Source organism: Poeciliopsis prolifica, unplaced genomic scaffold, assembly GCF_027474105.1.
Source record: "Poeciliopsis prolifica strain line A6 unplaced genomic scaffold, Auburn_PproV2 SCAFFOLD014, whole genome shotgun sequence".
Taxonomy (NCBI): Eukaryota; Metazoa; Chordata; class Actinopteri; order Cyprinodontiformes; family Poeciliidae; genus Poeciliopsis; species Poeciliopsis prolifica.
The window spans coordinates 5673929-5687037 of NW_026562389.1; the positions used below are offsets into that span (position 1 = coordinate 5673929).

General features: G+C 37.5%; 1 protein-coding gene across 2 annotated transcripts in view; it reads left to right on the top strand.

Moving 5' to 3' along the window:
• The window catches only part of LOC129365874 (transducin-like enhancer protein 4), a 37794-nt gene that overhangs the window by 20954 nt on the left and 3731 nt on the right, over positions 1-13109 (top strand). For both annotated transcript variants that reach the window (XM_055039422.1, XM_055039423.1), the window contains exons 8-19: positions 960-976; positions 7078-7200; positions 7582-7635; positions 7736-7888; positions 8077-8209; positions 8803-8990; positions 9808-9884; positions 10004-10253; positions 10331-10578; positions 11159-11306; positions 12297-12447; positions 12941-13017. In XM_055039422.1, coding sequence (XP_054895397.1) covers positions 960-976; positions 7078-7200; positions 7582-7635; positions 7736-7888; positions 8077-8209; positions 8803-8990; positions 9808-9884; positions 10004-10253; positions 10331-10578; positions 11159-11306; positions 12297-12447; positions 12941-13017 — 1619 coding nt within the window. The remainder of the gene's footprint in view (positions 1-959; positions 977-7077; positions 7201-7581; positions 7636-7735; positions 7889-8076; positions 8210-8802; positions 8991-9807; positions 9885-10003; positions 10254-10330; positions 10579-11158; positions 11307-12296; positions 12448-12940; positions 13018-13109) is intronic.

A 13109-nucleotide genomic window follows, 5' to 3' on the forward strand; every position in this document is an offset into this window, starting at 1 on the left:
CCAGCAGGTAAAACTGTTTAAACACAGATATCAACAGTAAGTCATTTTAATTGTGACAAAAACCACAATGTTGCCCTTTTTGTCTTCTACATCGGGATTAACTTTGATTCTTCTCTGATCTGATTTCCAGCTTGAGTATTTAATTACAGTTCACAGAGTAGATATGCTTGTGTGCATAAGATGGGAACTGTGCATGATGCCACCAATTAATTATTTTGTTGTAACGAGGTTGTGAGGGTTTTTCTTTTACTGTGCATTCAAGCAGTTGACCCTGCCCTTTAACTGCAGAACAGCTAACATGAGCTGAAGAAGCAAGCACTCACATGCATTAGCAGAAGAATCAATAAAAACACAATCTGAACCTCAGAAAATTGATATGTGCATTCACTTTGTTGTATAGTTAGTAAATTCAAGTTTAATGATCACTTTGTGGCTCTCCTTCCTTTACAAACCTTGATGATGTTTTAGACACTCTTCACTGTCTATATCTGCTATTAAAGGGAGACCTTGTATTGTCCCATACGTTCAATCTCCTGTCAGAACTTATTGGACAAATTGCTTTTTTCTAACATTTGATATCACTATTCTGATATTTCTTGTAAAGATAAATTGTGCATAAAGTGACAATTATTAACTGTTGTGTTCTTATTTTTGGTTTTGTTTGTTTCAAACTTTTTTTTTCTTTACACATACATAACTCGAATGGCAAAATTCAAATTTTTAAACAGTTTTTCCTTTGTAGGGTTAGCTTTACGTTATACTTCTTATTGCAGTAGATCTTTATGACAGTGAATTTTTAATAGTTGACTCTTGCAATGCTTCTAATTAATTAGTACAAGATGATACCGTAGTAGATCTGGTTCTTTAATATGGGTCTATGTCATTCTTGCTTTAGTCTTTGAATATTTTAAGTATATTTCTCTCTTTGTCTCTCTCTCCCTTGCCTTTCGCCTCCTCAGACAGAGATTCAGTTAAGGTAAGTCCTTTCAGTCTTTACTATCCTCATAACAAGAACCATCCTTAGCTCAAAGATTTACTATATCTTCATTTGCGATGATCAACCAGTATGTCTGAAGGAAGTCCAGGCTACATTTGAGCGCATAATCCTTTCTGACTCACTTTGACTTTGAATCAGACTAAATTAGTATGAGAAGCAAATTTTTCTGCAATTACAAAATGGTTACCTTTATCCAGTAATTGTTACACATTTCTAGATCTGAATGCAGTTTTAAGCTTCTTTTTACCCACTGAATAATTTCTCAAAATGTATATATTTCAGAATGTATAACAAAAATATTCAGTAAGTTATGACAGAGGCCGAGCAGAAGATAAAAACAAAGGAGTTCGGGAACAGATCGTGGTTACATCCAGTGAGTGTGGTAAATTAGTCCCTTAAGCGGCACAGACCCCGCACCCCCTAAGGAAAACATTTGGTTTCTTGAATACTCAATGAGCAGATTAGAATGTCTTTATGTGAGCAAGCTGAGCTCACATGCTTGAACACACAGTTTAGAGAAATTGCGTGTGTGTGTGTGTGTGTGTGCATTTTTCGATTTGAAGGAATTTTCTTTAATGTTTTAATATGTTATCTCCTGCCCACCCTGCAGCAGATCCTCAACCTCACATGCACACACATGCATCATGACTGCTGTAATTAGTAGGCGTATGTGAACACGCACATATGTGCGTGAACATGTGTGTGTCTGTGTTTCTGAGGTCATCAGAAATCAGAGATAAAGACGGAGCGGCCAGAATGATAAATTCCTTTCATTAGCGCTCAGTGAGAAATCTCCCTCACACACATAAACACACAGAGATGCTCTTTGACACAGTGGCCAACAGTCACTCCATGAAACCAATAAGCCGTTTGTCAGTGATCTGCTGTTGCCTTGGCTACAGTCCACAGAGTACAGTTTGTGTGAATTGCATGAACATCTGTGCCTTGATGTCCTTGGAATTAGGTCCTCACACGCCGATAAAGGTGTGTGGGTATGAAACCAGCTCCAGCACGTGCATCTGCAGACCTATTGTAACCCGTACAGGCAGTCGATTAAACAGTCATGGTGTGTTCAAGGACAGAGCCTTCTGAGAGCTTTTGTTGCTACTGGTAGTAATTGGTTTGATTATTTGACATCATTGAGTTGATTATGAGGTATTTGCAATATTCCCATTCAGATCACAAAATCTTTATTGATGAAAACTAAAGATGACCAGTGCATTCTAACATGTTTTGGAAAATTGTTGGTAAGTATGTCTTTTCATTAATTAGCCAATTCCAAAACGTTGGACTCCAAAAATAAAAAAATTATGTGTTTGTGATAGTTTAGATTTTTATTTCTAAAACTGGCTGCCTCATCACAAAGTTTCTAAACTTGAAAATGATTTGACACTGTGGTCCAAAGTATTTTGTTAAGTATTCTTCTCAAGATAAGCATCTCTAATGAAGCGTCTGGTTTGCAGATTATTTGACGAATTGGATACAATGTGTTCAAATGGCAGGGGCAAATTCCTCTTTTGTTAAGGTTAAAAAGGTGTACATCAAGGATCAGTCATTGGGTTCATGTTAATCGCAATTTCTCAAATACTTCCTATCAGTTTTATGCAGATTATGTGATTTACTGTTCTTATAGGGCATAGGGATCTACATTTCTACAGGCTCCTTTTAATGAAGTGCAGGAGGTAAATTTATTACGAGGATCACTGGTTATTAATCTGAGATTAATTATTGATGAGAAGCTTTCATTTAATCTACAAACTAAAGGTGAAGATTATGTACTACAAAAAAAAAATCATCGTTCTCACACAGTGAGAAAGATGATCACAGCTGTGTTTCTTGTTTGTACTTGGCTAACATTGTCAAAATGTCAAAAATTAAAAGATATTAAAAGCCATCCATGTATTTTCTAAACCCAACTATCCATACAGTGTCAAGGGGTGCTGCTGCCTGTTTTCATTGGTCATTTTGGTGGATGGATTGGTCACCAGTTCCTCAAAGTTTCTTCATACGAGTTATCAACATAACGTATTATAGTTAGAGCACCCTTGCTATCTTGATTTTTTTAAGTATATTATATTTCAGTCTGAATCAACCTCAAATTTCAATTTATGTTCAAGCGCCTCAATGATACTAAAAAAAGGTTCAAAAATGCGATTTTCTGAAAGTAACATTATCCACACCCCAGAGTGATGTTGTCAGTTTCATCAGGCAGTGATTAGATAAAGTTGATTTACTGATTGGAAAAGTATCACACCCATCGCCTGTTTGGCCCAATCAAACTGAAAATCATCTAATTCTTGTCACCAGCTGATTTCTCTGTGTGTCTCTACAGAAGGACATTACAGCTTTTTGCTTGTGTGGAAACTGCAATATGCAACTTACTTTTGAGTTTTTGTTATTTTCTGTCTCATTTTATTTTTGCTTGCAAAAAAAACTTTACAGCCACAGTCCATTTCTCTTTGTCAGTGCTGGGATGCTCTTTTATAAAACTCTGACTGCAGCGTGTTGCCTCGCCTTCCATGCTGGGCTGGCTGCAGAGAAAGAAACAAATGAACAGGCCAAGAGAGATGGATTAAATCAAATAACTACCACCCAGACTTCGAAAGCCTCTGGGTTTGTGCAGAACTTTGTGCAGAATAAAGGTGAGAAACAAAAAAGTATATAAATTTTGCTGCCTAATTGGGTGAGTGACCATCTGAGCTGTTAATCAAAGAAAAAATAAATATAATTGGACCACTGGTCACAGCTTCAACATTTCAGCTTGGGCAGCAACCCCTCTGTGTCACATTTTTACACATTGTGTAGCTCTCCTCCATCAAAGATCATTGTGTGGTGTATTAAATCTACATTAGCATCCTACTGTTTCGAGATAAAAACCAGCATCCCCTCATTGCCGGAGCAACAGATACAATCCGTGGCTGTGCATGGTCCCTGCTCAGCTTTAGGGGCAAATGTGGGGCGTTGATTCAAGGGACAGTTCTAGGTGAGGCATGCTTGCACATCTGTGATGCATGCTTGCAGGGTTAGTGACTGTGGTGAGACCCAGAGACACCTCTACTCCATATCTAACGGAATGTCTTATCAAAGTGTGTGGAAAAATGTGGAGACAAAAATGAAACAGAGGACTAATTTGTGCATAATGTATGACTGCTTGCTCTGTGTAGCCTTTGAAGAACATAGTTGCTTTACTTAGTGTCCATCTGTCACCAAGTAACAAAGTCACATTTAGGGATGACATTATTACCAACTTTAGTGGTTGCCATGGTAAAACATTTTTTGGGTTATTTTTGCAGTTTTAAAAATAAAATACAATAAAAATATATGTGACTAAGGCATGCATATATTAACAGACATCAGCTTCCCCTGGTGCCTACAGTCACTGTACATGCAGCTAATGCAAATTCTTTAAACAGCTGGCAGGTTTGCTGTCTGTTTTTTTTTGTTGAACTATTTAACTATCTGATCAGATATATTGGGCTAGTTGTATTGCAGTCGAGAGTCTATTACTACTAATCAAAATTTCCAACATAATAATGAAGGTTATGCATGAACCACATCCAGGAAACGTTATCCATATTTCCAAAGGATCTTCACAAAACTCCAATAATATTGATAACAGTGATGATTTATACAGTAGTCATGATCAAACATATTCCTCCAGGTTTTTTGTTGGGTTTGGGAACAAACTCACTTGTTCTGCTTTTTATACACATTTACCAGACAGTTTTTAAGGTACACTTTGCCTTTAAATCCACCTTATTTATTCCTCAAACAGATTAATTGAGGTGCCTATTAGAAATCTCACTCCATAATTGCATTAATCTTTTGTACCGCCAACTCTCAAAGGTGCTTTAATGGATTGAGATACGGTGTTTTTTAGGCCATCACACTACAATACATTTTGTGATGTGCAAGAAACCAGTTAGAGAAAGTGTGAAACATTTGCGTCGTTGGACATCATGACACAAATGTCATGACATGTCTAAATCCAAACAGCCATCTCCTAATGGAGATGGATACTCTGTAGATATAAAGGAATATGATCAGCTGGAATACTGTAGATCCTCATGCATCTATTAGATGTATGGATGTCAGGGTCTCCTAGTTTATCACATTTATTTAATGTAATAAACTTTACATTAATTTTTAATTTGTGTTAAGTTTTAAAAAAGAGAACAGATTAAATCACAAAACCTATGTTGACTAAAAATATTTATTTTTATAGATCATTTTAGTCAACATCATTGATTGTGATGATGAATCATGTCAGGCATAGTTTGAAGTTAGGATGAATTAATCAAGATTGACACTGATGCAACACCCAGACAGTGGATTCCTAAAGTGAATGAAAAAGGAAACAAGCGGCTCGGCTACAGATCCCATTATCAAGAGTCGCAGAATCAATTGGATACGGGAAGTAAATGTAATTATGATGTCAGTGAAAATTAATACTTTCACTCACCCACATTGAAGACTTTGTCACAGTTACAATGCTCACTCAGCCGGCAGGGCCTTCATTTGTCTCCACAGCAAAATTAATTTGCTTTGATGTTTTTGAAAAGAGCTAATTTGCAGGCTAATTAATCTAATCAGCCTGAAAAGAAGGCGACAGAGAGGGATGGCTCAACTTGCTCCTCTATCACTCATAAAGAGACACACGCCCATACACACACAGATCTGCAGATTATTTGCACATCCAGAGGACTAAAATGTAAACAGGAACAAGTGCTCCACACACACAGCTTCACCCTTCCCCCTGCTCAGAATCGTTGTCATCAACACTTGCAGCACGGCAAAGGGCAGTGAAAAGGTTACAGGCGTGAGTTAGTGGAAAGGTCGAGCTAAAGGTCTTGTTTTATTTTATTTTTTTCTTTCTGTCCAGTGTGTTCTGGGTGAGCAGCGCCTCCCAATGTGGGAGAGATGGGGCAAAGAAAGATATTCAGAGGAAGAGGAGCAATCTCTTAGTTTGATGTCTTTTCCTCAAAGAACATTTATTGATGTTTAAAAGATGCAAAGGTCGATTAGGAATAAGCACAGTCAGTGGCACAATCATTCTTTTAAGGATGCTTCACTGTTGTGTTGAAATTGGAGTATTTAACAGATAGTAGAGTTGATCTTTAAATGATTTAGGCAGAAAAGCCCCAATTCGCCCACATGTCGATTTGTATGGAATGTTGTGGGAAGGATATTAACCATGTGAGAGAGACCCACTTTTAATTTCACAGTACATTAAATATCTTTTTCTTTAAGTCTAGAAACTGCTTTAGTTGAACATAAAAAAAAGTGTGCCTTGACTGGAACTTTAGTTTGGTCTACATTTGCAAAGAATTGCAAAGGAGATAAGTTATCAACACCTCTTAAAATAAAAACCCAATACATTAATTAATTCACCTTAATCAGTCGTGAAGCCATAGTCAATTCATTTATTTTATTGCAGTGGTATAATCTAGTGCAATTTGTGGCTGTTCCCCAAACATGAGTTTTGGAAATTTTTCATTTTTGTCTTCCTGATCGTTCTCAATACTGTGTGCAGTGGCAGAATAAAATTGATTGCAAATTAAGAGTTGCTAGATGCTCCAATAAATACATTTTTTTTGCTCAATAGTTTAAATAGACTTAGATTAAATGTACATGGATGGATTTGTTTTAAGGCGTTTTAACAGGAGTCTTATGACATGTTTTCATGTTTGTGTTTCAGAGCTGTTAAAAGCTGATTTTGTTGACAACAGATCTGATTTGGAAAAGTAATTATCGATAATTTGTCCAATAGTATAATTTACACTTATCTGTTTTTCGCTGTCTTATCTGTCTCAGTAAAAGTTACATTTTTAAATTGTTTCATTCACAATATAAAATAATTTAATTTAATTCTGGTGCATGTATAAATTCTCTTAGTCTAAAACTAAGTGTTTGCTGTACATAAGTACATAAAATATTTTCAGTTAATGTTATGCTGCAATCTATTTGGCTTTAAGCTTTTAAAATTTGATTTAAAATCCATCAAGAAGAACATCTGGTTTATCAGTGACAACAGAAATTGTTGCTCAAATTATTTTTAACATGTTTGCTTTCTGCTTCAGAGTTCATCCGTGTCTCCATCAGCCAGTTTCCGGGCTGGAGAGAAACATCGGAGTTCCAGCGATTTTTCATCCGAGAGCAAGAAGCAGAAGGCAGATGACAAGGAACTGACCTCCAGCCGCTATGTGAGTGATGAGCTTAAACCCTCCTTCTCTGGGCAGTGGAGGAGAAGGAGTGGAGGAGAATATTTTATCACTGCAAGAAAAAATTGGAAAATTTATCTCAGTTCTTGAATCTGTTTTTACTGCACTTTTGTTTTGAACAGCTGAGGAAGGAAATAGAGAAAAGCTTGGGAGATGGAAAGCAGATTAATGTGTCAAGCCACTAGCTTTCAATTTGTCCTTCATGTTTTCTTATATTGCCAAAGACAAAAAGTTGGAGCTGACTGATTGGAAAATATTGTGAGACCATTTTACTCTGTACAGTAAAACAATATAGTTTTATTTATGTATTTTATTTCATTACATTTAAAAAAAATGTAAGCTACATTTCTGTGTGAATCCCAGGAAAGTGATGGAGAAAAGAGTGACGACAACTTGGTAGTAGATGTCTCCAATGAGGTACCAGGAAGCTTTTCATTCTTAAGATGCAATATTTTTTATTCATTTGTCAAACGTGTAACTTTGTTTCTTTGAAAACATCTGGGCTCACCCACTTCAGGATCCTACGTCTCCTAGAGGAAGTCCCGCCCACTCTCCTCGGGAGAACGGATTGGACAAAAGTTGCCTGCTAAAGAAAGACGCCCCCCTGAGTCCTTCTTCTATCGCCTCCTCTAGCAGCACACCTTCATCCAAGTCCAAAGAGATTAATTTGGTGAGTCATTTGGGGAATTATCGCCTTGTCATCTAATTAAATTCTTTATTAATATATTTATATCAGCGTAAACATTCAAACGAATCATTGTACGTAAAGTATGAAGACATTTTTTTGCATCCTTTCTAGATGTAAATTTACATTTTCTCTAGTAATTTTCTCTTCTTTCTATGATATACTTGGTTTAGAATGAAAAATCCACAACCCCCGTGTCCAAGTCCAGCACCCCAACATCCCGTTCTGAGGCTCCCACACCCAGCAGCACCTCCACCCCTGGCCTGAGGCCTGCACCGAGTAAACCCACAGGAGCGGAGCTGCTGGGTCAGTCCTGATCGTAGCTGATCATAAAGCATCTTTACAGCAACGAGACGCATGGAAGTCAAAAGGAATCATAAAGAACTTTTTATACCAATAAGCCTTTCTCAGATTTGAGTACATACAGTTTGAACATTGTAATGTTTCTAGTATATTTATTTACAAAGCAAAATTTTGAGCAAGAAGTTTAAATGATCTTAGATATGAACAACATGCAGTGATGACATAATTCTTTATCAATAACATTTATATCCATATATATATATTTATATATATATGGAATCTGTGTGTGTGTATACTTGTGTATATTTAGCTATGTATTATTTTTTGTATATTTATTCTAGTTTTCTTTTCTTTTTTTACCTGTACCTGCACCTGTAACACTTGTATGTATATGTGTGTGTGTGTATGGATATATAGTCACACTTTGTCTGTGTATTCTGGTAGCCAAGAAACAACATTTTGTTTCCAAATTCACTGTTGTGTTTGTGCAATGACAATAAAGTAAGTCTAAGTCTCCTAAGGAATTTGTGTCTTACTAAACTTGTCCTCACACTGTGTCAGGAACCATTGTGACTCCTGGCTTTGTTGTCTTCCAGCTTCCGGTCTCCGGACGCCGCTCGCAGTACCCTGCTCGTACCCCGGACCGTTCGGGATGGTTCCTCACCCTGGCATGAACGGAGAGCTGAGTGGAGCGAGCGCCGCCTACTCCGGCCTCCACAACATCTCCCCACAGATGAGCGCAGTGGCCGCTGCCGCCGTAGCAGCATACGGACGCACGCAAGTGGTACCAGAACCTTCACAGAAACACACATCCTGAATTTGGAGCTGTGATCATGTTAAAAACAGAAACATGTAAAATAATGGAGAAATCATTTGAATCAATTTTAGCTGTGTGATTAAAATATTGAGTAAACAGAAAATAAAACAATCATTTTTAAAATGTTTCCCTGAGTGCTAGCAAGCTTTTCACAGTTTTCTGTTTGTCTTTGATGTAAAAATTTGACTTAAAATCCTGTAGTGTGCTGTTGACTGTAGAGTGAAGGTCACTGACCACAAGAAAGCAGTCAGTCTTACTAACAACACAAACAGAAAAAAAATTGTTTTAACCTTTAAAGAGAGCTAAAATCTTCTATCTGAAAGAAAAGAAAAAATATCCTTAAAAAATAAAGAAATCAAAGAAAGAGAGTGGTAGGAAGCATTCTACAGAAATTCTCCTAATATTAAGTTTTCCTTAGACTTGACAGAATAATTTCAAGCACTTTTTTTATAATGTTTCAAATTGGGCATTAAGTGTAATGTTATTATGACAATGTCCCTATTGTCTGTTTACGTCACCTTAGCGTAAAGTAAGTAAACTGTAATAAACTGTTAAAATAAAATTTGCAACCTTATCTAACTCTTCAAAAAGTTGTCTTCAGTTCTCAGCTTTGACATATTTTTAAAGAATTGTTGCTTCTAACCTGAAAATTTTTTGCATTGTTTTCTCTTAAGCTCCATTATTACATTTCTCAAGCAGCTCTGCGTTAATTAGAGATGACTTGTGTAACAAAAGCATTTCACAGCAGTGTGTAGTTGAGCTGTCATTCTCTTAATTTGTTTAGGTGGGATTTGATCCTCACCATCACATCCGTGTCCCAGGGCTTCCTCCCAACCTGTCAGGAATTCCTGGTGGAAAACCGTAGGTTCCCTCACCTCAGTTGTTAATGTCAGAGACACACAAAGAAAGACACATGATTTTGTCGTTATCCTTTCATTTCACTCTCTTTCTTATTTCTTGGCACTCTTTGTCCCCTCCAGAGCTTATTCCTTTCATGTGAGCGCTGATGGACAAATGCAGCCGGTGCCTTTTCCTCCAGATGCTTTGATCGGCCCTGGCATCCCACGCCATGCACGACAGATCAATACTCTCAGCCATGGAGAGGTGGTGTGTGCTGTCACAATCAGTAACCCGACTCGTCATGTCTATACCGGGGGCAAAGGCTGTGTGAAGGTGTGGGATATCAGTCATCCGGGTAACAAGACCCCTGTTTCCCAGCTGGACTGCCTTGTAAGACCTGTGCCTTGATCCTTATATTCCAGACTGTGTCAGTAAATGGATGTAATAGTGTTTTTTTGTTGCTTCAGAACAGGGATAACTACATTCGCTCGTGTCGCCTGCTTCCGGATGGACGGACGCTAATTGTGGGGGGCGAGGCGAGCACTTTGTCAATATGGGATTTGGCTACACCAACTCCTCGCATCAAAGCAGAGCTGACTTCATCCGCACCAGCGTGTTATGCTTTGGCCATCAGCCCTGACTCCAAGGTCTGCTTTTCCTGCTGCTCTGATGGAAACATAGCTGTCTGGGATCTTCACAACCAGACTTTGGTTCGGTAGGTGGCCACAGATTGGTAATGTAGTTTTCAGAAATTGTATTTCCTTGACTGAACACATAAACTTGAGTATGACAGAGTGTTAGGGCCATGCAAATGAAATATGTTTTTTTAAATTTACAAGAATGAAGTAATAAAATTGCAAAAAAAATTAAGTCATCATGAAAATAGTCGTATGAAAATAAAATATTTTGATAATTTTATGACATTATTCTCACAATTTCATGTTTTTTATTTTTTCTTTATATGGCCCTAAAACTCTGTCACACTTGAGTGACATCCATTCTGCATTGCTAATATTATGCCAGCTCGCCATTTGTAGCATTTACATCTTCATCTGATGGTTTAAGATTGTGTTTACTGGAGTTTTTCCACATTCTTCCTGAAGTGCATTTGTGAGGTCAGACATTGATGTAGGACAAGAAGGGTACATGTGTTCTAATTCAACCCAACTGGCCATAGTTATGTCCCAGAAATCACACACCTGCTGCTATTTTTGGATGTTCATGAACTACGTTTTAGTTTTTTCTGCTAATTATTGTTAAATAACATGGGTGTATTTGTGCATGATTCTCTGCAGGCAGTTTCAGGGTCATACAGATGGAGCCAGTTGTATAGACATCTCTAATGACGGAACTAAACTTTGGACTGGAGGTCTGGATAACACCGTTCGGTCCTGGGATCTGAGAGAGGGACGGCAGCTGCAACAACACGACTTTACTTCCCAGGTTTGCAAGAAACACCAAAGCAATACGTATATTGTTAAATATTTCAATGAACCTCTTTTATGCTTATATTTCCATGTAATTCTTTATAACTCAGTCCATCTACCACATTTATGATGTCAGTTGTTGCACTGGGTGAAGGAAGGTTTGAAGGATTGGCTATTATCAAACTTGTTATACTAGTAGTTAGTGTTACTTGTAAAGTAAAAATGTTACAAATTGGTAAAAAATGTACATCACTTGACGAGTCCCTGCCAATTGTAGAGTGTGTGATTACCGTCTCTGCTTTCGATTTATTGCAGTAATTTACCAGCTCACTTCAGAGCATTTAACCCACACTAAAGGCCAGACTATTTTTGTCATGCCCTCAAATACTTTTAACGCCGATAATACTTGCAGTTTGAATTCACTTTTTTTTCAGGTAAGAAGAAATGCAGTGATAACAGATCATTATTGCAATTTTCTTAAATAGGACCCATTTCGCTACCTCAGTTTGTACATGAGGGTGTGAGTGTGCATTAAATAGATTTGAGAGACAGGGAACACAAGATGGGGAGCAATATGGCTGATAAAGTTCTACGGTCTCAATAAATTTATCACCCACTATTTCTCAGCTAAAACATGAGTCTTTTACAGGTTTTTACATTTATTCAACATATTCATGAGCACATTTTTGACGTTACAATGATGAATGTTTCAAACACTACATATGATGAAATTCATCATCCAGTATAATATCATCTGGTGTGCTGTGGTGGTGCAGGGGTGAAGGACAACCCACGTATTGAGCCCTTAGTCCTCGTGGTGGTAGTCGCAGGTTCAATTCCTGGCCTTGGGCATTTGCCGCATCTCTTCCCCCTCTCTCATTACCCTCTTTCCTGTCGAACTATTTTCAAATGAAGGCCACTAGAGCCAATAAAACCTTTAGAAAAAATCATCTAGTATAACAAGATATTTAAAAGAGAACTGTTTTTTTTTTTTTTTTTTTTGCAGATCTTTTCTCTGGGTTACTGTCCGACTGGTGAGTGGCTGGCTGTGGGGATGGAAAACAGCAACGTAGAGGTCCTGCACGTCACCAAACCTGACAAGTACCAACTCCATCTACATGAAAGCTGCGTGCTCTCGCTAAGATTTGCTCACTGTGGTAAGAGTTCAACATGGTCAGGGGACATCAATGACACTGTCATCAAATGAAGCTTCCTTGTTTATTTCTTGATTTAGATATGAAAAGATGTTCACAGGTGTTCAAATTCTGGACTGCTAACCATTATTCTCATTGTTTTCAAATGGTTAGGCTTAAACATTTATTTGTTCACCAAAGGGGTCTTGCATAGCTAAAAGAATAAAAATAAATCACAAGCATGTACAAAGCAATATACTAAAATATGCATATTTTGTAATATACATAACTCTATATTACAAAATATTTGACTGGGGAAGTTCTCCAAGTGAAAATACAAGAAAGTGGGAAGTGCATAGAGAATAAAATTATTACTCAAATGTCAATGTTCACAAACAGAACATTTCACACAAACAGAACATTTCACAAGCAGAACATTTCACAAACATTTGAAATGTTGATTTTTTTTTCTGTTTTATGTATAAGTTTTCACTGTGTTCTGTTTCATTCCTTGCAGGGAAGTGGTTTGTGAGCACAGGAAAGGACAATCTACTCAATGCATGGAGAACTCCATATGGAGCCAGCATTTTCCAGGTGAGAGGGGCAGAGCATCCCCTGCATCTAGGAACTTTCTGTTTACAGAGTTATATATGCTGTACAACATGGAGTTAAAGCTTTTTTATATA